The following is a 23,565-nucleotide window of genomic DNA, read 5'->3' as shown; positions in this document are numbered from 1 at the left end:
GTAGTTTCACCTGATGGTGTGTGTACATACACAAAACACTCTAAAGTTCTAGAGTATAGCTGTCTGAAACAATTTAAAAACCATATACTAACTTTAAAATCCATGCATTCAAATGCCTCTAAAGGAATTTAGAACTGATGCAACTTGATTCACATATGCAAAATGTGCTGTTTTTGGAAGTTATTACTGATCTGGTTATACAGTAAAGATTTTAAGTTTTTGTTTCTAAGTGACATATGAAACCTAAAGAATAATATCCATAATCCAAGGCCAGAAAAGGAGAGATTATTAATAATTATGCAAAGTCAGTGTCAATATATTCTCCATGGACAATTATACATTACAGTTGCATTCACTCTAAAATAAGCTTAAAATTCACTTTTACCTAATAAAGCTTATTTAATATGCACACAATAGAGACAAATTGACTGTAACTTGTAGATCCACAAATTAGAGCATAAAAGTAATTTTTATGAAAGCAAAAAGCCTGAACTACAATATAGGAGGATAAGATTTACTTTGGGCATTTAGCTCTACAGTTTGTAATATTTGGGTCTATCTAGCTTTTTAAATCCCATTTTTAATATTTAATCCTAAATTAAAATATTTTCAGTGAGCAAACAAAAGCTATTCTTTTCTCTTGATCTTTATCAAAAATGGTTTACTTTTTCTTAGTAAGCACAGGACACTTTTCTAAAACACCTATGAAATCTGCTGTAATTACAAAACAATTTCTAAGACTTTGAACCAATTCCTATCATCCATTTTTGATCCTCCAGCAGTGATTTTTCTCCTGTTTTGTTGTGTCCCACTTCTGAACAGAATTTGGACAGCACATTTGAAGAAATCAAATAGCCTCCTCAGTTATATCATCATACTGCACCTCCGTTCTGGGACATTTTTTGCTGCCAGGACCATGCACTCAATATATTATAATTTTTTAGAAGTTATCATGCATACCAATGAGCACAAACTTTTTCTGGCTCTAATCTATCTTTAAGATTCCTGCTATCAGGTTGCACTTAAGTCTATACCTGTCTCAACTCAATGAATAAGAATCTAATAAACAACATTGTCCAGTTTACATACTCAGTTATGCAAACACAACAATCAAAATTTAGTGGTAAATCTGATGAAGAGCTTGACCTGACTGCATGCCAGAGCATACCAGTAAAAAAGCCAAACATGTAAAATTATAATTCTTCTTCTAATCACTAAAATAATATTTGGGCAGGCTAACAGTTTGACATATTGATTGGTAAAAATCATTATTTTTAAATATGCTACACCCCCAAATCAAATCAACATAATGGAAAATGAGAAACTGGCTCAAGACTTCAAATTCCATTACAATATTGTGAAAATATATTGGATTTGGACCCGAAATTTAATATATGGCTTTGGCAGCCTTTGACTTTCATCCCAACAATTTATTGATGAAACTGACATCGATTTAATTTAGTCTTAAAGTTTCCAAACTAAAACCAATTAGACAGCATTTCCAATAACTCTGTGATACAGTTTAACTTATAGGAAGACCCTAAATTAGCACAGTTCTCACCTCCTACTAGAATTTCCTACCTAGAATTTTAAGAGAACAGAAAAAGGGTCAAGATAATAGATAATAGAAATATTACCACCTCTCTTGTCCTTTGCCATAATTCAAAAGCTTAACAAAAACCCACAATAAAAATTTAAGACAAATGCAAACATAGGTCATTGACTCCACAACTCCTTTTTGAGATACATATCATAAAATACTATTTTATAAGTAAACTAGAGGCCCGGTGCAGATTCGTGCACTGGTGAGTTCCCTTGGCCTAACCTGAGCCCTCTCACAATCTGGGAGCCCTCAGGGAATGTTGGACTACCGGTTTCGGCCTGATCCCTGCAGGCCAGGCCAAGGGACCCCATGGGTACATGAATCCGTGCACCAGGCTCTAGTATATGCATATAAGATCTTTAGTTAATCTCTTCCCGCCCTCCCTCCTCCCCCCTCTCCACTTCCCTCTGAGATTCATCAGTCTGTTCCATGTTTCCATGCCTGTGCATTGAGCGTCTGCCCCCTGATGGTCAGTGCGTGTCATAGCTACCGGTTGAATGGTTGGACGGTCACTTAGGCGCATATAGATAGATAGATAGATAGATAGATAGATAGATGTATGTATAGATACTATGATGAAACTATTATAACCAAGTTTTCCTAGTTTCTGCCATCCTATGCAAGAGCCAGGATAGACTCACTTTATGTTACATTCTGTACTGAAGTGATTACTGGGAGGGCTCAATGTGTGGTGAAGTAACACTATTTCAATATGGAAACATGAAGTCCAGGCTCAGCTTAAGATCCAGTGATGGTGCTGTGTGTAGGGAAGGAGGGAGTGCAGGAATATTCACACCACAGGTCTGTCACAAATCCATAGCCACATATTCAGATGGCAAATTAACCAGAGGCAGCATGTAAACACTGAATTGTTCTCTAAGTGTGCCTGGCCCATGCTCTCCTACTTTTAATTAACTTCTTGATTTCTCAAAGCCAAGAGAACCACAAGACCTAAAGTAAGAATGACTGTCATGATTACCTTTAGTCAAGTGGTTCTTTCTGGTTTTGCCCAAATATTATCCCTCAATGTGTTACATCATACCCTTAGAGAAAAAAACAAACAAAACTAGATTTCAAAAGTTTTCAAAACCACATGCAAGCAAAAATTTAAAAAACACAGATACTGCCGGCTTTATTGGAATAAACGCTCATATATGATTTTTAAAAACACAAAGATACAGCATTCTATAAATAAGAATACCTTATTTGTAAGCAAATACAAACACATGAGAGAAAAGTGAAAAAAAAATTAAGTTCCCCCAATCTGCAAAAATTAAAACATTTAATCTGGGCAGGATAATGCAGTCCTTCCCTGTAACCTAAATCCATGAAAAGAATTACACTCAGATCATATTGTATTTCCCCACTAATAACACAATCTTTAAAAAGAGCTTCGTCAGTAATTTAGCAGTATACAGATTTGTATCCACATCTCATATAAGTCAGTTTGATGGACAAAAAGAATCAAAACTACAGAAGCTTTAAATTTAAAAAAACGATTTCAACCTTCACTAACAATATACCACCATATAAAGAATGAAGACAGGAACTTTCCATCCATAAGTCAATGTGAATGAGAATCTTTGCAGAATAGAATGAGTGCTGCTGAAATAAAAACTGATTTTTCTAAATATGTCTGCATGTTCTGCCATCGCAGTCATGATGGCTTCTTCTGGAGTAATATACATTTTCTTGCCTTAGAGAAACTGCTAAGTGATTGTGAGAACTATCAAAGGGAAACAAAAATAACTATTAGGCATGCTGATATATTAATTGTACAACTCCAATTTCTTTCTTTAATTTTGTGGTAACATTAAGATGTTACCTAAATTTTTGTATGCCAAGACCTATTCAGAGTTACGTATGAAGACAAGGTCTCTATAGGACCTCAGTGTGGTGAGGACAAGCTGAAACATAAACAAGAGAAATACTATGTAAACTTCTTCAACTCTATAGACCAGTTAAAGAAAAGGGAGTTAATCTTTTGACAACAGCTAAAAGCAAAGCTAACTGGTTTAGCTCAGTGGATAGAGGGTTGGCCTGGGGACTAAAAGGTCCTGGATTCAATTCCTGTCCAAGGGCATGTGCCTGGGTTGCCAGCTTTACCCCCAGTAGGGGGCATGCAGGAGGCAGCTGATCAATGATTCTCTCTCATCATTGATGTTTCTATCTCTCTCTTACTCTCCCTTCCTTTCTGAAATCAATAAAAATATATTAAACATAAAAAATAAAAGCAAAGCTAAGAATTCGTCTCTCCTTTGAGGAAATAATTACTAGTCCACTGAGCATTTGAAGATATGGCATAAACTAACTTGAAAGCTTGTTGCAACTAGTAAATTTGAAGAATAAGCAGTTGATAAGCATTTAGAGTAGAAATACCTGATGAAAAGTTTGCTTTGAAATAGGCAACAACTTTGCAAAACTTATAATCAGATAAGAAGTTGTAAAAGTAAAACATGTGAGACTTTGCTAAAGTCAAAGATTTCATAAAGTCATGTTATAATTTAACAATTACAAAAGGAAATTAACTTATTTATACTAAAGTAAATGTAAATATTATGATCATTATTTTTCTGGCACAATTATGATTTTGGTACTATTTCTTCTATAAAAAAACACCTATATGTACCCACCTATACCCATTCTGTTAACTGCCAACTACAAGCATCCTCTAATATTTTCCTAGATCACTATACTAAAAATATTATTTGTAGAATATCTCAAAATTGCATTAATATTGGTCCTGGAAATCTATCAAAAGTACCCCTCCAATTTTCAAAAGCAAACTCAAATCCTGGAGTTATGGGTAAGGGGAAGATCTGGTAGGCTCCTGGACTGCAGTGATTTCACATATAGTTGTATGTACCCTTTTAACCCAGACACCTGCATTGACCATATTTTTACCCTGTGGTAAATCATGTGTCAACTCAGCTGTCAAAGTGGCTCCGCTCAATACTGAGTATCTATAAAACCTAAGTGTCCAAATTTTTGTTTCAAGTTTAGTTTTTTAATTTAAAAGCAATGCATTAAATCTCTAAGATCTAAACGTCTCTAGTATTTAATATAAACTTAAATTTTAAAAAGTACAAAGAAGAAAAGAAACATACTGTTAGAAGAAATCCAAATGGTTATCTATTTTCAGAATCACTCCTTTCACTATACTAGTAGTTTCCTAACATCACTTCCTTTTCACTATTTCCCCCAGTCCTTTCGGCAAATCAGTGTTTAACACCGCCCCTCCCGCCCCAGATTTCAAAAGGATCCACTGTCCACAAAGCCCCATAACCCAAGTACACTGCCCTAGTCATCGTCGATGCTTTGAAAGACACTCGTGAAAATTCCTAAGCCCTAAATTAGATCCCCAAGGGCTCCTTTTCTTTTTTAACTCCACTTCTCTTTTTCGGGCCCTTTGGGCCAGATGACTTCCCACCCAGAGACCTCCTCCCCTTCCAGTCGAACCTACATGCTTCCCCTAATTACCAGCACCCCACTTCGGCCAGCTGTCTCGCCAGTCCCCGCCGGTTCCGTCTGTCCGGCCACGCGGTCCTCTGCCCAGGTCCCGCTCCTCCGATCCCTCGCCCTCGCGGCCAAATCCCAGAGCATCTCTCCTCCGTCCCAAAGCCCGCGGGGCCCTCCCATCTCCTCTCACCGCCCCGCTTTCAAACCCTCAAGCCCTTGCCTATCAAGGCTACATCTCCCTCCGTGTCCCACTCCCTCTTGCCCCTCAGCCTCTATTTGCCCCTCAGCGCCTGGCCATCGTCATCCCCCTTGGGCCCTCGGCTCACAACCTCCATTTCCCTCAGGTTCCATTCTAGAGCTACTCTCCGGGCTCCTCAACCGTCTCCCGGGGCCCCTCCGGATCCCTGTCCTCGGCAGCCCCCCGGCTTCAGCTTAGACACCCCGATCGCCCTTGGCTGCAGGTGCCCCCAAATTCCCCAATCTTCAGCCTCAGTCACCGCTCACCTCTGTGGTCCGAGTCGGGCTGCCCGGACCCACCTCCGAGTCGGCGTCCGAGCCGCCGTCGGAGTCCGGGGCCCTCCGAGCCTCGCCGGAGTGGAGCGCCCCGAGCGGCGGGGGCGGAGCCCGGGGAGGGGACCCGGAGTGGAGGCGAGAGCGGTGACGGCTGCGCGCAGGCATTGCTCCTGCCCTGGTCTCCGGATCGGGCAACTGCTCTTAAACCAAACCGGAACTGCTTCAGGAGGCGGGGCCCCGCTGACGGGAGGCGGAGCCCCATGGGTGGGGGCGGGGCCAAAACCGGAAGAGGCGCGGGGTCAAGATGCAAGGGAGAACCTCGGCAAAAAAAACCCAGGAGCGCATGCGTCAGGCCCAAAGCAAGAAGATAAGACCAAAGGAGATAAGGCTGGTTAAAATGGGGAGGGGCCGAGAGGATTGGTAAATGGAGTTTGAGGACAAGGGGAAATTACCCTAATTCCTGTAGAGGGAGCCAGCTCCTCTCCAAGAGCCAACTCCTGTTGATCCTTGTTACCATTTATTGCCCCTTTACTCTCCGACAGTCCCTATGCCAAATGCCATATAAATATCTCACTTAATCCTTGTACCAACTCTTCACGGCCAAGAAACTTATCTGAATTACTGCAGTTAATATGTGCCAAAGCCAGTATTCCTACTCAAATCTGTCTAACTTTAGAACCCATGCTCTTCTCACTCCACTATACTACCCTGCCCCGTGGGAACTCCCCAACCTATGCTTAGCACTGGCATCAACCAAGTCCAAAACCATCTGTGACCTGGGCCCCAGCCCCTCCTTGGCCTTGCTTTCCCAACCAGTGCAAGACAGACTTCAGTGGCTCTGAAGGGGATGGGGACAGGTTCTGGGGTGGACATGCTTACATGGGATGTCCTGGTGTGAACTTTACCCTCAAGCTGGCCTCAAGGCCAGGACAGCAGGGAGGCTTCCTACTGCAGCTGGTACTTCCCCTGCCCCATCAGGACCTTCATGAAGTCATCTGAGAGCCAGCAAGTCATCTCATCTCTTTTGCCAATACCTAGCTCTGGGTGAAGGACCCATATAGACCTTTCTCAGTTTCTGTTGTGGAGACAAAAGCCCTTATAATTAGAGGACTCTCCCTCCCAACTCAAAAATGTTTCTGATGACAGGCCCTTAGGCTCTTCAGAAAGTCTAGGGCAACATTTACTTCCCTTCTTTCTTCCCTTTGACATACATGGCCCATTTCAGCCTTCTCTTTTGAGAAATCAGCCATCTGTATGACAAAATCACTGTTCAAATCTTCACTCATGAACCCTGTGGGTACCTTTCAGATGAGGTCTTCCATGCCTACTCTCCATAGTACTCTGACTCTACAAGTCAGGAAACTTCTTCTGAGCCCTAGAATCTGGAGACTCATCCAACAGCCATGCAGTTCTGACCCAGACTGTAGAGCTTTTTCTATCATTGATCCTTAGAGTCAACCATCTCCTTTCCACCCTGTATCTCTATTTTAACTCAGTCCTCAGAACAGAATAGCCTTTTAGGGCTTCTTAACCTGTCCAAAAAATGTTTCTTAAGCATATATTATGTGTTAGAAACAGAACATCCTTTGTTTCATTAAATCTTCGCAATTCTTCTTCTTTTTTTTTATCCTTACCCGAGGATATTTTTCCATTGATCTTTAGAGAGAGAGTGGAAGAGAGACGGAAATAGAGAGAAACATCGATGTGAGAGAAATAGATAGATTTGGTTGCCTTCTGCAGGAGCCCTGGGGAGGAGACTGCAACCAAGGTACATGCCCTTGTGCTCTTGACCAGAATTGAACCCAGGACCCTTCAGTTCACAGGCCAACACTATCCTCTGAGCCAAACCAGCTAGGGCAAATCTTCCCAGTTCTCTGAGGTAGGTGCAATTATCCTTACTTTGCAGATGAAGAAACTGAGATAAAGTGGTTTGCAGAGGTATGTCTGATTCCATGTGGTCAATGGAGTTTGGGGTTGGCGGGGGTGACTTGGGGAAGAAAATGTCCTGTTCCCTCTGGAGGCCCCTGTGACTTGCTGAGTCACTTCTTTCTGTCCCACCTGTCCCTGCCAATCTCCGAAAGGAGAAATGACACTGGAGAGGCCGAGAGGAGTGACTGCAGAGACAGGGGAGTGGGTGGGCTGGCCCATGGCTGAGGCTTCGCTCCCAGAGCTGTGGGGAGATACGGAAGCTACACCTTGCCCCAGTGTTGTGGAACTGGAGGAGCTCCTGAGGGCAGGGAAAATTTCTTCTTGCAACCGGGCGGACGAAGTTTGGCCCAATCTTTACATCGGAGATGCGTGAGTAGTAGCTGGCTTGAGGGGCGTCGGGGTGGGAACAAGAAAAGACAGTTCCTGGGCTCTTTACCAGATATAGGAACGGGATGGGAACACGGGGAAATAGTTCTGCACTGAGCATTCTAGACCAGGGACTTTCTCCAGAAGTCCTATGTGCTGGGGACAGTGCAGTGATCAGATGCGGCCACCAGGGGGAGTGGGGACTTTGCCTGCCTGAAAGAGGGGTGCTCCCAGAAATTCCTGGAGTCTGCTGACATATCCAGGAAAATTGGGGCGTTTCAGGGGCAGAGGCCTGGGGAATGGTGATGTGGGGTATGAAATGGATTGGACAGAGAGCTTCCCTTCCTGATCCCAGCCTCTCTCCTCGGGTCACAGTGGGCGAGGAAGCCTGACTAAAGATGAATCAGGAAAGTTGTCACCTCTAAACATTTGCAGAGTAGAAGCAGGTATGAGGCAGTGGCCAGTAGAGGCCGGAAGCGTGTGGGAAGGCCTGGGGCAGGAAGGAAGGACGGGGCACTAGGTCCCAGGGGTGAGGCAATCCTTTCCTTTCTGTCCCAGCCAGCAGGGACACATGACCTCAGGAAGCAAAGAGGGGCTAAAGATAACTTCCTATCCCACCAGCTCTCCCACCAAAAGCTCTGAGGGTGGCCCTGTGAGCTGTGGGTCCAGCTCTAGCTTGCTGGGTTCCTTCCGCCTTCCTCTGGATCCTAATGGCTCCATCCTTCTGAAGTAGGGGCTTCACAAAGCCTTCCTCCTGGACCCCATGGCTCAGCCAGCATCCAGCCCCCTTCCTCTGCTCCCCAGGGCCACAGCAAATAACCGCTTTGAGCTCTGGAAGCTGGGCATCACCCACGTGCTGAACGCCGCCCATGGAGGCCTCTACTGTCAGGGCGGCCCTGACTTCTACGGCAGCAGCGTGAGCTACCTGGGGGTGCCAGCCCACGACCTCCCCGATTTCAACATCAGTGCCTACTTCTCCTCCGCAGCTAACTTCATTCACCGTGGCCTCAGCACACCTGGGGGTAGGACTTGGGGTCTGATCTCAGGTCCATCCTGTCCAGTCATGGGGGGATGTCCAGTTTCCCTTCAAACATCAGTGCCCTCCCATCCCTAGTTTTTATTTAAAACGATTTTGTTTTTCAAACTGTAAGAGAAAGTTTATCTAGAAAGTCACAGAGGTGGAAGTGAGCCATAGAAGAAATGGGCTCAGGAAACAAGCCACAGAGGCCAAGGAAGGGCCCTGGGAGCCCAGGAGAAGGAGGGAGCAAGGAAAAGGCACCTGGAGGAAAGGGAGGAGGAGGCGCTGCGCTCTCCACAGAGAGAGCCACCCTGGGTCCTCCCCGAGGCCTAAGAGGAGGACCCCAACCATCCCTGGTTTTTAAAAAGCCATCAGGTTTTTTTAAATTGTCTGCTCAGTGCTCCAGTGACTTATCCAACTGCATAGCTTCACGTATGGAGAAACTGAGGCCTGGGATCCAAGGCCATCCCACAGGTTAGGAGCAGCCCTGGAAGCCAGGCCTCCCAAGCTGCAAAAACAATTCTTTCTCTGCAGCACTCAGCCTTCAGAAACGGCCGTTTGGTACCTAGATGTCTGGTTTAGGCCATAAGTACTTTCAAATGGAAAAAAACTCCTAGCACCCAGGGGACAACAAGGGCCCTGGGGGGAGCTGGGCCCCTGTTCTGTGCTTATCCTGAGTGAGCTCTGTGGCCCTGGCCACTGGAACCTGGGCGAGCCAGTATCCCTCTCTGGACTTCAGTTTCTCATCTGTGTGATGGGAGAGACAAGACTGTGCCTCACAGCACTTCTTAGTATTCAAAACATTCCGACATTCATTTGTTCTCCATCCATTCACTTGCCAGCTATTTACTATCTTCTCTGTGCCAGGCACTGAGCTAGATGCTGGGAATTCACACTTAGACCAGGCAGGGTATCTGCCCTCACGGAACTTGACATTATGTTTGGTGGGAAGACAGTCAAAGCGTAAAGTAGTATGAGTGCTACGCATATGAGTGGGGAAATGTGAAGAACTAAGGGAGCACAGGGCAGGGGTGCTCAGGGCAGAGGATCAGGGAGGCAGGGTGACTTCCCGCTGCAGCAGTATTCACTGGGCCACATGCAAAAAGGATGAGCTGCTCCATGATTCAGGCGACACCATGAGTGGTCAGGAAAGCCTATGCAAAGAAGCTGAATCCTGACAGATGAGTAGTAGATGTTAGTTAGCCCAAGAGCAGGGGGAAAGATTTACAAGGTGTTGGAATAGCATGTGCTAAGGCTGGAGGTCAGAGACCATGACAGCTTCAAGGAGCTGAAAGTTACGCTGCACTGCTAGAGCTGAAGGCTTGGATGGGACAGCCTGAGATGAGGCTGCAGGATCAGCTGGGGCCAGTTCATGGAGGGTCTTATAAGCCATGCTAAGGACTTTGGGCCCCAGCCCAAGGGGTCCACTTTGACCATCTTCCCACCAAACATAATGACAAGTTCCATGAGGCTAAGTAGGAGTTGGTCTACGCATTTGACAGATCAAGACACTGAGGTCCCTAAATGTTGAATGACTTGGCCAGGGCTTGGCACAGAGTACACCCAAGGCAGAGTGGGGAGAGGAACTTGGGCCCCCACCCCAGCCCCTGGGTGGGCCTGCTGGTGGGAAAGGGTCTTCTTTCACCAGGATGTCTCCCTCAGCCAAGGTCCTGGTGCACTGTGTGGTAGGCGTGAGCCGCTCTGCCACCCTGGTCCTGGCCTACCTCATGCTGCACCAGCAGATGTCCCTGCGCCAGGCAGTGATCACCGTGAGGCAGCACCGATGGGTCTTCCCCAACCGAGGCTTCCTTCACCAGCTCTGCCAGCTGGACCAGAAGCTGCGGGGTGCAGGCCGGAGCTGAGGGGTCAGGTGAGGGCTGGGCAGGGTGAGGGAACAAGGGGGCAAGGCTGGGTGCAGTTAGAAGTGAGAGGCCAGTTGAGAGCTGGGCAGGGAACAGGAAGGGGGAGGCCAATGAGGGCTGGAAGTGAAAGGTCAGGTGCAGGTGGCTGGGGGACATGGGATGGGACAGTTGAGAGGTAGTTGTTAGGGCTGACTGGCTGGAACTGAGGGTTGAAGGGGGCTTGGCCCACTCTCCAACCTGCTTGGCCCCCCACCAACCCAAGGCCTTATCAGGGCCCAGCCAAGGAAGCCTACAGTATGGCCCTCTGTCTCCCAGCCTACCTAGGTTCTTCACACCCCAGAGATGATGGAAAGACTAGGAAAGAAAGGGCTGGAAAGCTTAAAATGGAAGAGGTGAGACCTTCCTACCTGGTCTTGATGCTGACCTGCCCTGCCTCCTTGGCCAAAAGCCTGTGGGGGCTCCCCAACTCCCCCCCACCCCACCCCCATAGGCAGCAGCCCAGCCAGTCCTGGAACCATGGACTGTCTGAATCTTCCCGCAGCTTCAGCTCTGGGGGAAAGTGTGGCTGCAGCTATTGCTTAAGTTCAGTTAATTCTCACCTCAGCCCGGCCTCACCATCCCCACGTGGGGAAGGAGAACAGGTGCTGCCACCAACCATGACCTCCTTACACAGCCCTGCTGATGTGAAGTTCTCCTGTCATCATGCCAATCCATTCTCTCCTTCGACCCAGCACCCCGTGTCCTACCTGCCCCCACCCACCCCCAATCTGATCTCAGATCAATAGAAGGACTCTCCCTAACCTCCCTCCTCTCTGGTTCTGGGACTCCTTAGGACATAAAGGTCTTACTGCTTCCATTTACCTGCCTCTTGTTCTGTGTTCAGCGCATTTGGAGCAATAGCACAAGGGGAACAGATCCCTAACACCTCCTCTCTGCAAGCCCCTCCCCTCCTGCTGGAGGCCCGAGTCCCCAGCTGCCTAGTAGATAGAGTCGGGCTACCCCAGCAACACACACTTCATTTCTCCGGCATCAGCCCTGGCTTTTCCTCCAGCTCACTGGGAGGAGGCAAGGGTGTCTCTTCCTGGGGTGGTACCAGGATTGTGAGGGAGCTGCAGAGTACCCACTGCCCTTCGCCCACCACACCCAGGCTGGGTCTGTCCCCAGCTGGTCCCAACAGCCCACCTTCCCCACATCACATCCCCCTTGAGTGCCATCAGCTGGCGGGTTAGGCCTCCAGAGCTGCTGTCCACACCCTGAGCCTGCCTCTAGCTCCTGCTAGCCAGCTCCTTCCCTCAGCTCTCCTCAACCTTGACTTTGGCTGTGCTGCACCACCCACTGGCTCACAGGGGCTGCTGGTGGGGATGGGTGGCTGGCCTAGGCTCTCCTGACAGTTGGAAGAGCAACAGCTTTCTCCTCCTGCTAAGAGCACGGCCTGAATCCTCCCCCGGCCCCCACTCAGAAGAGCTGTCTTGGTCTTTGAATGCATAGCTAGCTCAATCAAGTGGGGGGCGGGGGGGCTCACATTAGCGATTTGACCCCTTCACACATGCTGTCAGGAGGATGAGCATCTTGGGGAAGGGGATTAGAGCAGGACAGAGGGCTAGGTTTGGAATTTGGGGGTGAGTGTAATGGGAAGAAATGAGGGTTATAGCTGGAGTTGGGCCTAGGCCTGGGGCTAAGCTGAGTGGGAAGCTGTTGTGGTGAGCTCTGCGGGCACCGGGAGCCAAGAGGAGGGCCAGAATGCATGCTCCCACCCTGCTCTTTCCTCTAAACAGGCTTCAGGAGCCTGGGAGAGCAACAGCTCTCTGATCAGGCCCAGTCACCCCACTTCCTAGGCCTGAGGCTCTCAAATACCCTGACCCTAAACCTCAGCATTTTCCCATCAGGCAGCTGGCTTTGGGGGAGTCATCTGAGCTACAGCATTGCACAGTTCCTGGGGTGCATCCCCCAAACAGTCTGTGCAACTGGAGCCCCCGGGTGCTGAGCAGTGTGCAGCCCATGCAGCCATACACTGCAGCCCTGGGGCTGGGCACTCTGCAAAATGAGGGGCTGTGAGCCCTGGGTCCCAAACCTGCCTCCTCATCTCTCGCAGCACCGGTGTCCTCTTGATCTTACCCAGAGGGTTCAAAGCAGAAGCAGGTTTAGGTGGCAGCTCCTATCCTGAGCCAATGATGTGGCCCCAGCCAATCTGGCCTTGGCTTACCTGCCTGTAACATGGAGCTCATTCTCCCCCAGAGCTGGTCCTTGCTCCCTGCCACGGGGCTCTGCCACTTTGCCACCCTGGCACTGGCCCTGCTGGCGCTGCTGGGGGCTCTGGCCCAGGTGGACACCCAGAAGATGGTAAGAGCCCAGTGTGGGGTCCGGCCTACAGTCTGCTATTCCTTCTGCCTCCTCAGGCTGCCTGCTCTTTCTCTCAGCCACTGTCTTCAGTCCCCACAGGTGGGAATGGGCCCTGAGGGTTGGGGGGAGTATGGGAGGAGATCCGAGGAGACTGCAATTGTCCAGGATAGCCCTTGTCCACAGCTGCCTCCACCAGCTCTCCCTGGGCTCAGGGAGCCCAAGCAGGGGCTGGGCCTTATTCCCTGAAGCCCAGACTTCAGAGACCCTGTAGTTGTGGCTGCGGGGGTGCACAGGTGTGTGCGCATGGTACCTGAGAGTGAGTGGGAAGAGCACTGAGGTTTGGGTATATGAGGAGGGTCTCTGGAGAGCAGGGAGGGTTCTTAATAGGCCCAAATCCAAGGTCTCAAACTGATCACAGTTAACCTTAGGAGGGGCCTTAAGGACCATCTCCCTGGCCACACGGAAGTGGGACCTGGGTTGGAATGCCTCTGGGGGAAGGAGGAACTCAGCAAAGGGCAGAGGGGCTTCCGGACACAGCTTCTGACAGCCGGCCAGGGCGTTGGAAGACCTGCTCTGAACCCCACTGACCCTTTTGTCTATCTGTCTTCCCACTTCCCTCAGCTCGAGTCTTCTAGATCTTAATGTAATCCTTAGCCCCCAACTAAAGGCCCTGGGCCTGGGTTCTGATGTTGGCGATCTGATGTTGGTTTGTGTATGATTTGGGCTGCTCTCTTCCCCATCCTCCTCCATAGAGGATCCTTCCAGCTTCAACTTTCTGCCCATGTTCCACACCCACCTTGAAGGCCAAGGGAGCTTTTAAAATGGCTTATTTGATCTTCCTTCACCCTGCCCACAACCAGCATACACATCCACGCATGCCGCAGGCATACCCCGGCCGGCTGCCTCTGCTGAGCAGGGCCAGGCGCCTGGCTGGGTGTGGCACTGACCATGCCATGGGACCAGAGGGGGCGTGGGGAGTGGCAGGAGAGGCCAGAGAGGGGAGCAGCACATCATGCTTTATAATTAAACTCAAATCAAAAATAGAAACAGCAGCAAGTGCGCAGAGACAAGCGTCTGGAAGTCAGCAGCACAACGTGCCTGTCAGAAACGACCAGAGCCCGGGCCAGATCCCCCCACAGGTGGGTGAGTGCCCCTATTTCAGGGGGTGCACAGAGCTTGCTGGGTAGTGAGGGCCAGGGCACCTGGGCCTGCGTGTATTGTGGTGGGGGCAGGGGGGACTGGGTTAGATTGGGGGATGGACTGGTCAGATAAAGGCACAGACAAAGCATAGCAGAGTCAGAAAGACTTGAACTTGAATCCTGGCTCCCATGCTATTGTCTGTGTGACCTTGGGTATATTGCTGAATCTCTCTGAGTCTCAGTTTCCTCCCCTGTAAAATGGGGTTAATGATATTACCTGCCTCATAAGGGTCCTGTGCGGATTCAAGGAGAAGATGTAAACACTTGGCTCTGGCTGGTACATAGTACATCCTTAGTGAGAGGTGAATATAACAATAATCATGGCCAGACAGAGAAAGAGACATCAGGAAACACAGAGATAAAGACCATGCCTCACTGTCCCATGGGAAGTTACCCCCTGCCTGGGATATGGCTCAGGCTTGAATAGGTAACAGTAATAATAGTGGTGATAACAACAGTCAGATGTCCCATTTATTGGACATCTACCATGAGGAAGAGCCTATGGGAAGTGCCTTCCATTTATTACCCCGTGGGATCCTCATAGCAGCCCTACTGAGGACAGTGGCTCAGAGACGTGCACACAGATGCAAGCACCAGGCCTAGGAACTTGGCCCAGGTCTGCCCTCCTCCAAGGTCTGCACACTGGGTACCAACCCACTGGCAGCTCACCACTGGCAGCCCACGAACACCTCTCTTAGGCTTCCTTCGCCAGACTCCTCAGAGAGAGATCTCCCACCCCACCTGTCCTGCCCCACCTGTCCCATGGCCACAGTCCCACCTGGTCTGCCTCGGGGGGAGGAGGGGCAGAGAGAGTGAGCAGCAGGGAAGAGCAGGGGGATAGCTCCTGGGGCTGTGCGAGGAGGGGGTGGCAAACAGCTGCTGCCCTGAGACAGCCTGGCTTGGCCTGAGGCCACCAGCAGGCAGGGCTGCTGGGAGGCTGTGGAGCAGCCCAGCTCCTGGGGAGGGTGGGAGACAGAGGCCACGGGAAAGCAATGTAGCTAGGAGGAGAGATGCAAAGGCAGAAGTGTGTGAACTTGTAATCAGCAGCGACACAAGAACAGTCAGAGCTGGTGCCTACAGAGGCATCTGTTAGCTTAGGGGAGATGCAGGAAGGAGGCCCAGAGTGCATGGGGAGAGCAGCCAAGCCGGCCCTGTCCCTGATGGAGCTGGGCCCTGCGTCACCCTCAGGGGGCCGAGGAGATGTGGGAGGAAGTGTTGGGCAGGGTCCTTGGCATTCCAGGTCTGTGAGTGGCAGAAACCGGGGGAGCTGCTGCAGCCACCAACTCCCTGTCCATGGTTGTGCCTGGAGCGTGAAGTATGTGTCACTGGGCAAGGGGCTGCCCACGGTGAACTGCCAGTGGGTTGGTACCCAGCGTGCAGACCTTGGAGGAGGGCAGACCTGGGCCGAGTTCCTAGGCCTGGTGCTTGCGCACGTCTCTGAGCCAGTGTCCTCAGTGGGGCTCCTGCGAGGTAATACATGGAAGGCATTCCCACAGGGGCTGGGCCTGCCTTCACTGGCAAAGTGGGATGGGGTAGACAGGTGGGGGATCCCTCCATGAGCATCAGGAGGGAGGCCCTAGATGGGGTCTGACAAGGAGTACCCCTTAGTCCAAGGGAAAGGTGCCATTCTCGAGACGTGGGCCTAGGTCCCCTAGGAGGCTGAGGCGGGGGCTGTGGCTGAGGAACCCCAGATCCTTGATTCCTCTGCTGTCTCCTCTCTGCCCAGGAGCCTCTGGAGGAGCAGGGTCCAGCTCCCTCAACCAAAGCCTGCCTGCCTACTACCAGGCACAGCTGGGCTGCGAGGCACCCACTGGCCACTGGGGGGCAGCCTTACCCCATGTCAAGCTCAGAGGCCTGAGCCAGCGCCTGCCTGACTTCCCCAAGCCCCATCTGCCTTTCCTGGGGCTCAAGGACTAGCTGGCAGCTTCAGACCAGTGTGGCTTTTGGATAATTCTGGAGCCTGGGGGCATACCCCATCCTAACACACTACCCCATTCTCTACCCTGTAGTTACTGCACACCCAGCCACTCCTCTCTTTCTCAGGTCAGACCCCTACAGACTCCTCGGTCGGGCAACACCAGGGCATTTAACATGGGAAGAGAAATGTGGCCAAGACTGAAGCAAAGACTTGCTTGAGGCCAGGCTCTCCTCCCTCCCTCTCCCAGGTTCTCTTCCCACCATTTCAGGCAGCAGCTTCCCCTCTCCATGGGGAGTTCAGGCCTAAGAACCTTTAATCCCAAAGAGATGCCCAGCATGGAGAAGGCCTGGGGTTTGGAAGGACTGTGCTCCCCCCTACAGGGGCCTAGCTCTGCTCTCAGCCCCCCATCTCCCCACCCCCGTGGGCTCCAAGAGGAGGCCTGGAATTCTAACCGCTTCACAGCATTTGTGTTCTGGGCGGAACCAACCCCAGCCCCATTCCGCTCATGTGCTTAGCCCTGTCCTTGTCCTCACTCCCCCACTCCTGGCCCTAGACCATGCCCTAGGTAGGTGGCAGGCCACTCAGCCTGCCCTGAGAGGTCACAGTGGGGGATGAGGGGGAAAACCGGGTCTTCACTTCCGCCCTGCCCACCGGCTGCCCGCTGGGTGAGCTTGGCCAAGCCAGTGGCCTCCTGGGTGCCTGTTTCTCTCTCTGGTCCTGGCACCGCCTGCCAAAGAGAAAAGATGTTTTTTCCAGTTTGTACCTTTCCTAGTTACTGGTTGAGAGGGCCAGGGGCAGTTAGCCAAGATAGGCACTCCTTCCCAGGACGACACCAGACTCACGTTCTGGTGCCATTGACCACTCAGCTCAGCAGGGGCCCAGACTCCCTCAGCCAGCTGATTCCTGAGACAACTCACCCCAACTGGGTGAGGCCTGACCTGCAGCGCTGGCCCGAGTCATCGGGGTAAGGAGGAAAGTCCCAGGACTTACAGGCACATGTGTAGCAGCAGCACCAGGCTCCCTGTAGAGTTGAATGGGATAGTGACCACTCTCTGGAGTCCCCAAAAGTAGTAAATGGAAGACTTGGGGACTGAACTGCAGGGTCAGAGAACTGGATTGAAACCACAGCCTCGCTACACATCAGCCACATGGTTGTGGGTGGCACTTAAAATTTTTCTATCTGACCTTCAGCTTTCTCCCATGTAAAATAGGGACCTACCACAGTGAGGTCCCAGGCCCCTGAGAGGCATTAGCTCATTTAGTATGGAAATGCAACAGATGTCCTTCATAGCCCAGGCCCCTCACTCCAGAGATGGACTCTGCTCTCCAAGCACCTGAACATGGAGATCAGCCCAGGAGGTAGCAGAGGAGGGGGCTGAGATGAGCTGCCCAGGCCGAGGGGGGCCACAGCCATCTGAGGCCTCCATCCCTACAAAGTCCCAAGTGACCAGCGACTTAAGGGGTCGGATCTGCACTGACTCATCACCACAAACAGCCCCAAGGACCCCTGGGCCAAAGTTTCTGACCTCAAGGGCCTCTGGAGAGGGTGGGAGAGAGGGTAACAAGAGGTTGATACCCTTGTTCCTGGGGAAATGGTCTAGGCCTCAGCCCAGCTGAGTTGGTTAATAACCTCACACAAACTAGCTGAAGCCCTTCCCGCACCATCCCAGTACCACCTGGGCCTCTGGGTCAGCCGGACCCACCTTCTGGGAGCATGCCTCTAGCCACCACGGTGTCCACCCTGTTCCAGGATGGATTCCCTGCAAAAGCAGGACCTCCGGAGACCCAAGATCCACGGAACAGTCTCTGTGTCCCCCTACCAGCCGCCCACGCTGTCCTCACTGCAGCGCTTGCTGTGGGTCCGTCGGGCCGCCATGCTGAGCCACATCGACGAGGTCTGGCCCAACCTCTTCCTGGGAGATGCGTAAGTCCAACCCACGTGGGAGAGTGGGGAGCAGAAGGGGAGCCTCTCCCAGACCCCTCCAGGGGGCACAGGTGGTACCCCGTTGCCTCCCATCATCTCTTTCCACATGTTTCTTCCCTTTTATAGAAATTGCTTTTTTAATTGTGGAAGTAGAACACTCATAAGAAAAGTGCATAGAGTGTACATATATGAACAGTTTCACCGCCCAGGTCAAGAAATAGGACTTTACTTGTGCCTCAGAAATACCTTCTGAACCCTTCTCACTCTAACTCTTTCCCTGTGGACAACCACTAAGTGTTGAAGTAATTATTTCCTTGCTTTTCTTTATACTTTTACCATTCATATACCTAACCCTATGATTAGTTTAGTATATCTTTTGAAGTTAGGTGAATGGAATCATATTGTGTGTGTTTTGTGCGTGACACAATTTGTGCAAAATTGTAAGATTCACCCATGTTATTTTTATTGCTGTAAAAATATCTGATTGTACAAATACCACATAGTTTATCCATTTTATTGTATACAAACACTTGAGTGGTTCCCACTTGTTGGCCATTATGAACAGTGACCCTAGAAACATTCTGGTGACACACACGAGTTACATAGGGTACATAGAGTAGAACTCCGTCTCATTTTTTTTTCTTAAAATTTAAACATATGGATCAATATATGTGGATTTTAGAAATTTTCCTTAATATTTAGAGAATAGGGATGTTGTTCACAATATGGCAACTATGCTATCCTCCCTACAGATAACCAGTAATAAAATCCTTGTTGACTTTTAAAAAGTGCATACACACACACACATACATACATGCCTTTCCACATTTTTATTTTTACAGAAAATGGTATCACTTTATAATCCTGTTTTGTAATCTGCTTTATACAGAAAGCTTTTTTTAATGAAATCATACTACATATTTTTAAAACCTTCTTAAACTACATTCTGTTTTGTATTGTGCATTTTCCATAGGTTCTCAATATAGCATGAATACTTTTCTTTTTTTAATTACATTTATTGGGGTGGCATTGGTTAATGAACACCCTTCCTTGTTCACCTGTATCTACCCTATTTCAGTGGTTGCATAGTATGTCATTTACCTTACACACTCAGTCACCTAAAGGATATTTAGTGATTTCCCCCCAGATTCTTTTTTTAATTAAGTCCCTGGAAAGAGACTTGCTGGACAAAGTATGTGAACATTTAAAAATATATATATTTTTTTATTGATTTCAGAGAAGAAGGGAGAGGGAGAGAGAGATAGAAATATCAATGATGAGATGGGGGCGTTCTGGGGGAATAAGGACATATATGTAACACCATAATCAATAAAGAAATTAAAAAAAAGAAATATCAATGATGAGAGAGAATTATTGACTGGCTGCCTCCTGCACACCCCACACTGGGGATCGAGCCTACAACCCAGACATGTGCCCTGACCAGGAATCGAACCGTGACCTCCTGGTTCATAGGTCAACACTCAACCACTGAGCCACATTGACGGGACAAAGTCTTTTGATGCCTGTGGCCAAAATGCTCTCCAGAAAAGTTGGCCTGAGTGAAGGGAGTCTTGAACTCTAACTAGAGGAGACCCTTCACCCAGGACCAGTTCACTGTTCCCGCCTCTCCCCTTGATGGCAGTGGCAGAGGAGGGAAGGGGACAGTTCCAGCCCAGCCAGAACTGACCCCCCAAGGGAGACCTGCCCCACCTCCCAATTCCCAGCCTCCCCTGTGCCCTCCCTCCAGGTACGCAGCCCGGGACAAGAGCAAGCTGGCCCAGCTGGGCATCACCCATGTTGTGAATGTTGCCGCGGGCAAGTTTCAAGTGGACACAGGTGCCAAGTTCTATCACGGAATGCCCTTGGAGTACTATGGCATCGAGGCTGATGACAACCCCTTCTTTGACCTCAGTGTCTACTTCCTGCCTGTTGCCCGATACATCCGAACTGCCCTCAGTGTTCCCCAAGGTGGGCTCCGGGGAAGGAGGAGGTGGGGAGGAGGTGGGGTGGGTGAGAGCCGGGACTGTCCATTTTCCAGCAGCACTGATAGGTAGTGTGTCCTGAGCCACAAACCTCTCCAGCACCCACCACCCATGGTGCAAATAGCTACTACCATTTAGTGAGCATGCCCTTCAGAGACTCCCTGGCAACCAACAATCACAGAACGAAGGACCGGTGTGGTCATCAGTATAACCATATCTCTCTGTGAGAGAGCAGGTGTGGGTAGCAGGCACGGGACCTAGCAAAGGCTTTTAAAGTGAAGCCTTGGCATAGGGCTGCAGGGACAGGGGAGAGGACAGAACTGGGGGGAAAGAGAGATACAAACCCAGAGGACTCCAACAGTACCCTCCTCTCCCACTCCCCACCAACTCACCAGGGTTTCAAGGATGCCAGAGGAAGCACCTTGAACCAGGAGACGGGAATCCCAGCTGCTAACCTTACGCCTCCGCTAACTTACTGTGTGACCTTGAGCCAGTTCCTTTCCCTCTCTGGGCCTCATTTGCCCCAGCTGACACTGACACAGTGTCAGTATTCTCGGATACTGTGATAGGTGGGCTGAAGGATGGCCAGGTAATTGATGCGAGGTTGGGTCTCCCTGCAGGCCGCGTGCTGGTACACTGCGCCATGGGGGTGAGCCGCTCCGCCACTGTTGTCCTGGCCTACCTCATGATCTACGAGAACATGACACTGGTGGAGGCCATCCAGACGGTGCAGACCCACCGTGATATCTGCCCCAACTCGGGCTTCCTCCGGCAGCTCCAGGTTCTGGACAACCGACTGGGGCGGGAGACGGGGCGACTCTGACCTGGTGGACAGCCAGGAGCCCCGACCCTCTGGTTAGCATGGCCCAACCCACCAGCCTGGCCCTGGGGACAGCAGCCTTTGCTGTTTCTTGTGACCTTGAGATGAACATAGCAAGTGGGGCTTAGCTGAGGCAGAGGCAGGGAGAGCTGGTTGGTTCCCTTTTAGCAGGTGGATTTCCCTGACCCAATCCAGAGATTCTTTATGCAAAAGAGTTCAGTCTGTCTCTATAATAAAAGGTTCATCATAATAAAGAGACCTTCTGGTGTTTTGTGGGGTGGTGGCCACGATATTCCAGAAGGCTTGCCGGCTCTGATTCAGTGTGATGGCAGCCGAGAGATGGGGTCTGAGTCCCTGTCAAAGCTTCTTGAAGAAGGAGGGCAGGTGAGGATCCATTAGTGATACCGACCTTGGGTGCAAGAGGAAGGAGTAGAGTACAAGTGCGGAGAATTAGCTAACCTTTCTTCATCTTGTCCTCCTCCTACCATCGCCAAGAGCTAGGTTGCCTGAGTAAAGACCAAAGTTCGATGCATCACTGTCTTCACTATGAGGCCCTGGCCAGTGTGGCTCAGTTGGTTGGCGCATCATCCTGTGCACTGGAAGGTCATGGGTTTGATCCCCAGTCAGGTGCATGGGTGGGGGCAGCTGAACAATGTGTCTCTCTTGCTTTGATGTTTCTCTCTCTCTCTCTCTCTCTCTCTCTTTTCTCTCTTCCTCTCTCTCTAAATATAAAAAATTAAAATACCCCCTCCACAACTCACTGTGTGCAAATAGCACCTCTTGAATCCTGTCAATCTTTTCATTTACACTCTACTTTCAAAATTACAACACCTAGAAAACTGAGGCATTAAACAGGAGGACAGGGGTTGAGGAGGAGATAACCCAGGAATCCTAGGTGAAGGGTGGTTATATGACGGAGCAAGACATTTAGCTCTGAGTTTCTCTGTACTTGTGCCCTAATAAAACCATATTAAAGCCTGCAGTGTCCTCACCTGTGAGTGGTACAAGGTATTATGAGGATTATAATTGGGCTGCGTTTCCTTCTCCCTCACTGGTTGCCCCTATTTAGCCCTTGCCTTCTCCAGCTGACTCTTAAAGGCCACCGTTTCTTAGGGTTTTGTCCTCTGCCTCATCTCCCCCTCAGTGTCCTTGCCCTCCTGGGGGAGGGGGTTCTCTTACTCCCACAGCCTCAGTTCACATCTCTGGGCTAATGACTCCCAGATCCCCATGGCCGGCCCAGTTCTCTCTTCTGAGCTCAGGGCCTTTGTATCCCACTGGCCACCTCCATGTGAATACTGCCCTTGAACTTCAAACTCAGCTGAACTTTGCATCACCCCTTCACCCGGACCACTTCTCCTCTTAGTCTGACAGCCACTGTTACTCAAGTCAGTGATGGATGTCACCCGGACTCCTGCCTCTTATTCAATCAGCCTATTGATTCCTCCTCCCAGATACAACTTGGATCTGCTCACTTAATTTCATGTTTGTTGTGACTACTCTAGTTCAAGCCAAGCTCACCTCTCACCTGGATTCTTACAACAACCTCTGCCTCAAGCCTGGGCCCCCCAGTCTCCATGTGGCATGCCAACATCTGACCGACATAAAAATCAGACCACGTCATTCCTCTGCTTACAGCCCCCAAAGTACAAAGACCTTGACGAAGTATAAAGATGCTTCATTATCCGAGAAGTTCTCAGACCTCCAGCCATATTTCTTGCAATTCTGTTCTCGTACATACCACATCATTAAGAAACAGTAAACCTACTTGCAGTTCCCAGAATGCACCACACTCTCGGACCTCTGCTAACTTGCACCTGCTCCCAGTTGCATCCCTGAAGGCACCACTCTCACCACTCTCCACTGCAGTCTCTTCCCGGCTTCAGCTTAGACATCTCTCCTGGGAAGCTCTCCTAGACACCCCCCCGCTCCTCCCCCCACCCCGCGCCGGCCTGAGAGAAATGCTGCTCGCAGGCTACCACAGTAGTCTGACAGCCACCTCTTAGGACACCTCCTATCCCTCTGGATTATAATCGCCTGGGCCTTATCCTCCTCTTCCAGCTGCGGCCAGGCTTTCCCTGGGCTGCGTGCCCCTCCCCAGGGCTCTCCCTCTCTGGCTATAGCCCTGCCTTAGGTACAGCTGTGTTTCCATGGACCAGCAGCCACAGGATGGCGCCACTGCCACTCAGCATTCTCTGAAGAGCCACCAGGAGGAGCAGATCCCAGCTGCTCTTCCTCCAGAGGGTACCTGCTCTCCTCCAAGCTCCACCTGCTGGATCTCACCACTTGGTTACCCTGACACTGTCTTCCTAGTTCACCTTGTCCCCTTGGACCAACTCTGACTCCCCCTCCCTCCTCCTCACCAAGGCTCTCTGGAGGCTTAAGGGGCTTTCCCCCTTCTCTGCCATCTGATCTCTTTCCAGAAGGCAAGTGCTTTTTCTTTGTATAAATCAAAAAAGGTGACCCCTCAGCGCAAACCAGGCTGAGGAATCCTGGGCTTGGTCAAGGAAAAGGTGTCTCTTCCAAGCAGACAGAGCTGCAAGTCTGGGTGCTCAACTGAGGGACTGGGCGCAAGCTGTGTTTCAGCCCCCATTGATCCTTTCTGCAATTTATAAACTGTACAAACACAGGCTGC

The 23,565-nt window shown here is 50.1% G+C and overlaps 2 protein-coding genes across 37 annotated transcripts in view; one reads left to right on the top strand and one right to left on the bottom strand.

Annotated features, from left to right (window-relative positions):
- Positions 1-5,803, bottom strand: part of SAMD8 (sterile alpha motif domain containing 8) — a 64,066-nt gene extending 58,263 nt beyond the window's left edge. The window contains exon 1 of one of the 2 annotated variants that reach the window (XM_080643016.1): positions 5,567-5,803. In XM_080643016.1, coding sequence (XP_080499142.1) covers positions 5,567-5,740 — 174 coding nt within the window. In that variant the 5' untranslated portion in view covers positions 5,741-5,803. The remainder of the gene's footprint in view (positions 1-5,566) is intronic. The other variant, XM_080643017.1, reaches the window with a different exon arrangement.
- A 1,847-nt stretch (positions 5,804-7,650) lies between these two features.
- Positions 7,651-21,913, top strand: LOC308234517 (dual specificity protein phosphatase 13B). Of its 35 annotated transcripts, none has more exons than XR_013959093.1 (9): positions 7,665-7,873; positions 8,675-8,892; positions 10,551-10,758; positions 11,066-11,142; positions 12,986-13,189; positions 14,135-14,229; positions 17,958-18,131; positions 19,879-20,099; positions 20,734-21,181. XR_013959093.1 is itself a non-coding variant. In XM_080642368.1 (9 exons), exons 4-9 carry the CDS (start codon positions 11,134-11,136, stop codon positions 20,934-20,936), a joined length of 906 nt encoding a protein of 301 aa, XP_080498494.1. In that variant the 5' UTR covers positions 7,694-7,873; positions 8,675-8,892; positions 10,578-10,758; positions 11,066-11,133; the 3' UTR covers positions 20,937-21,913. The 35 variants fall into 35 exon arrangements, 27 of the variants coding, with proteins under 27 accessions (XP_080498495.1, XP_080498505.1, XP_080498496.1 ...); XM_080642368.1 differs by having other exon boundaries at positions 7,694-7,873; positions 10,578-10,758; positions 20,734-21,913; XM_080642393.1 differs by having other exon boundaries at positions 7,694-7,873; positions 20,734-21,913.
- The last annotated feature ends 1,652 nt before the right edge of the window (positions 21,914-23,565 follow it).

Source organism: Plecotus auritus (genome assembly GCF_963455305.1).
Source record: "Plecotus auritus genome assembly, chromosome: 9".
NCBI lineage: Eukaryota > Metazoa > Chordata > Mammalia > Chiroptera > Vespertilionidae > Plecotus > Plecotus auritus.
The sequence above is the reverse complement of the archived record's forward strand: the minus strand, read 5'-3'. Positions and strand labels throughout refer to the sequence as shown.

Coding starts and splice junctions, on each gene's coding strand:
- LOC308234517 (XM_080642367.1), top strand. CDS start 7,722: ATGGCTGAGGCTTCGCTCCCAGAGCTGTGGGGAGATACGGAAGCTACA. Junction 8,893..10,630: donor TGGCCTCAGCACACCTGGGG/GTAGGACTTGGG, acceptor CTGCACCAGCAG/ATGTCCCTGCGCCAGGCAGT. Junction 20,100..20,733: donor TGCCCTCAGTGTTCCCCAAG/GTGGGCTCCGGG, acceptor GTCTCCCTGCAG/GCCGCGTGCTGGTACACTGC.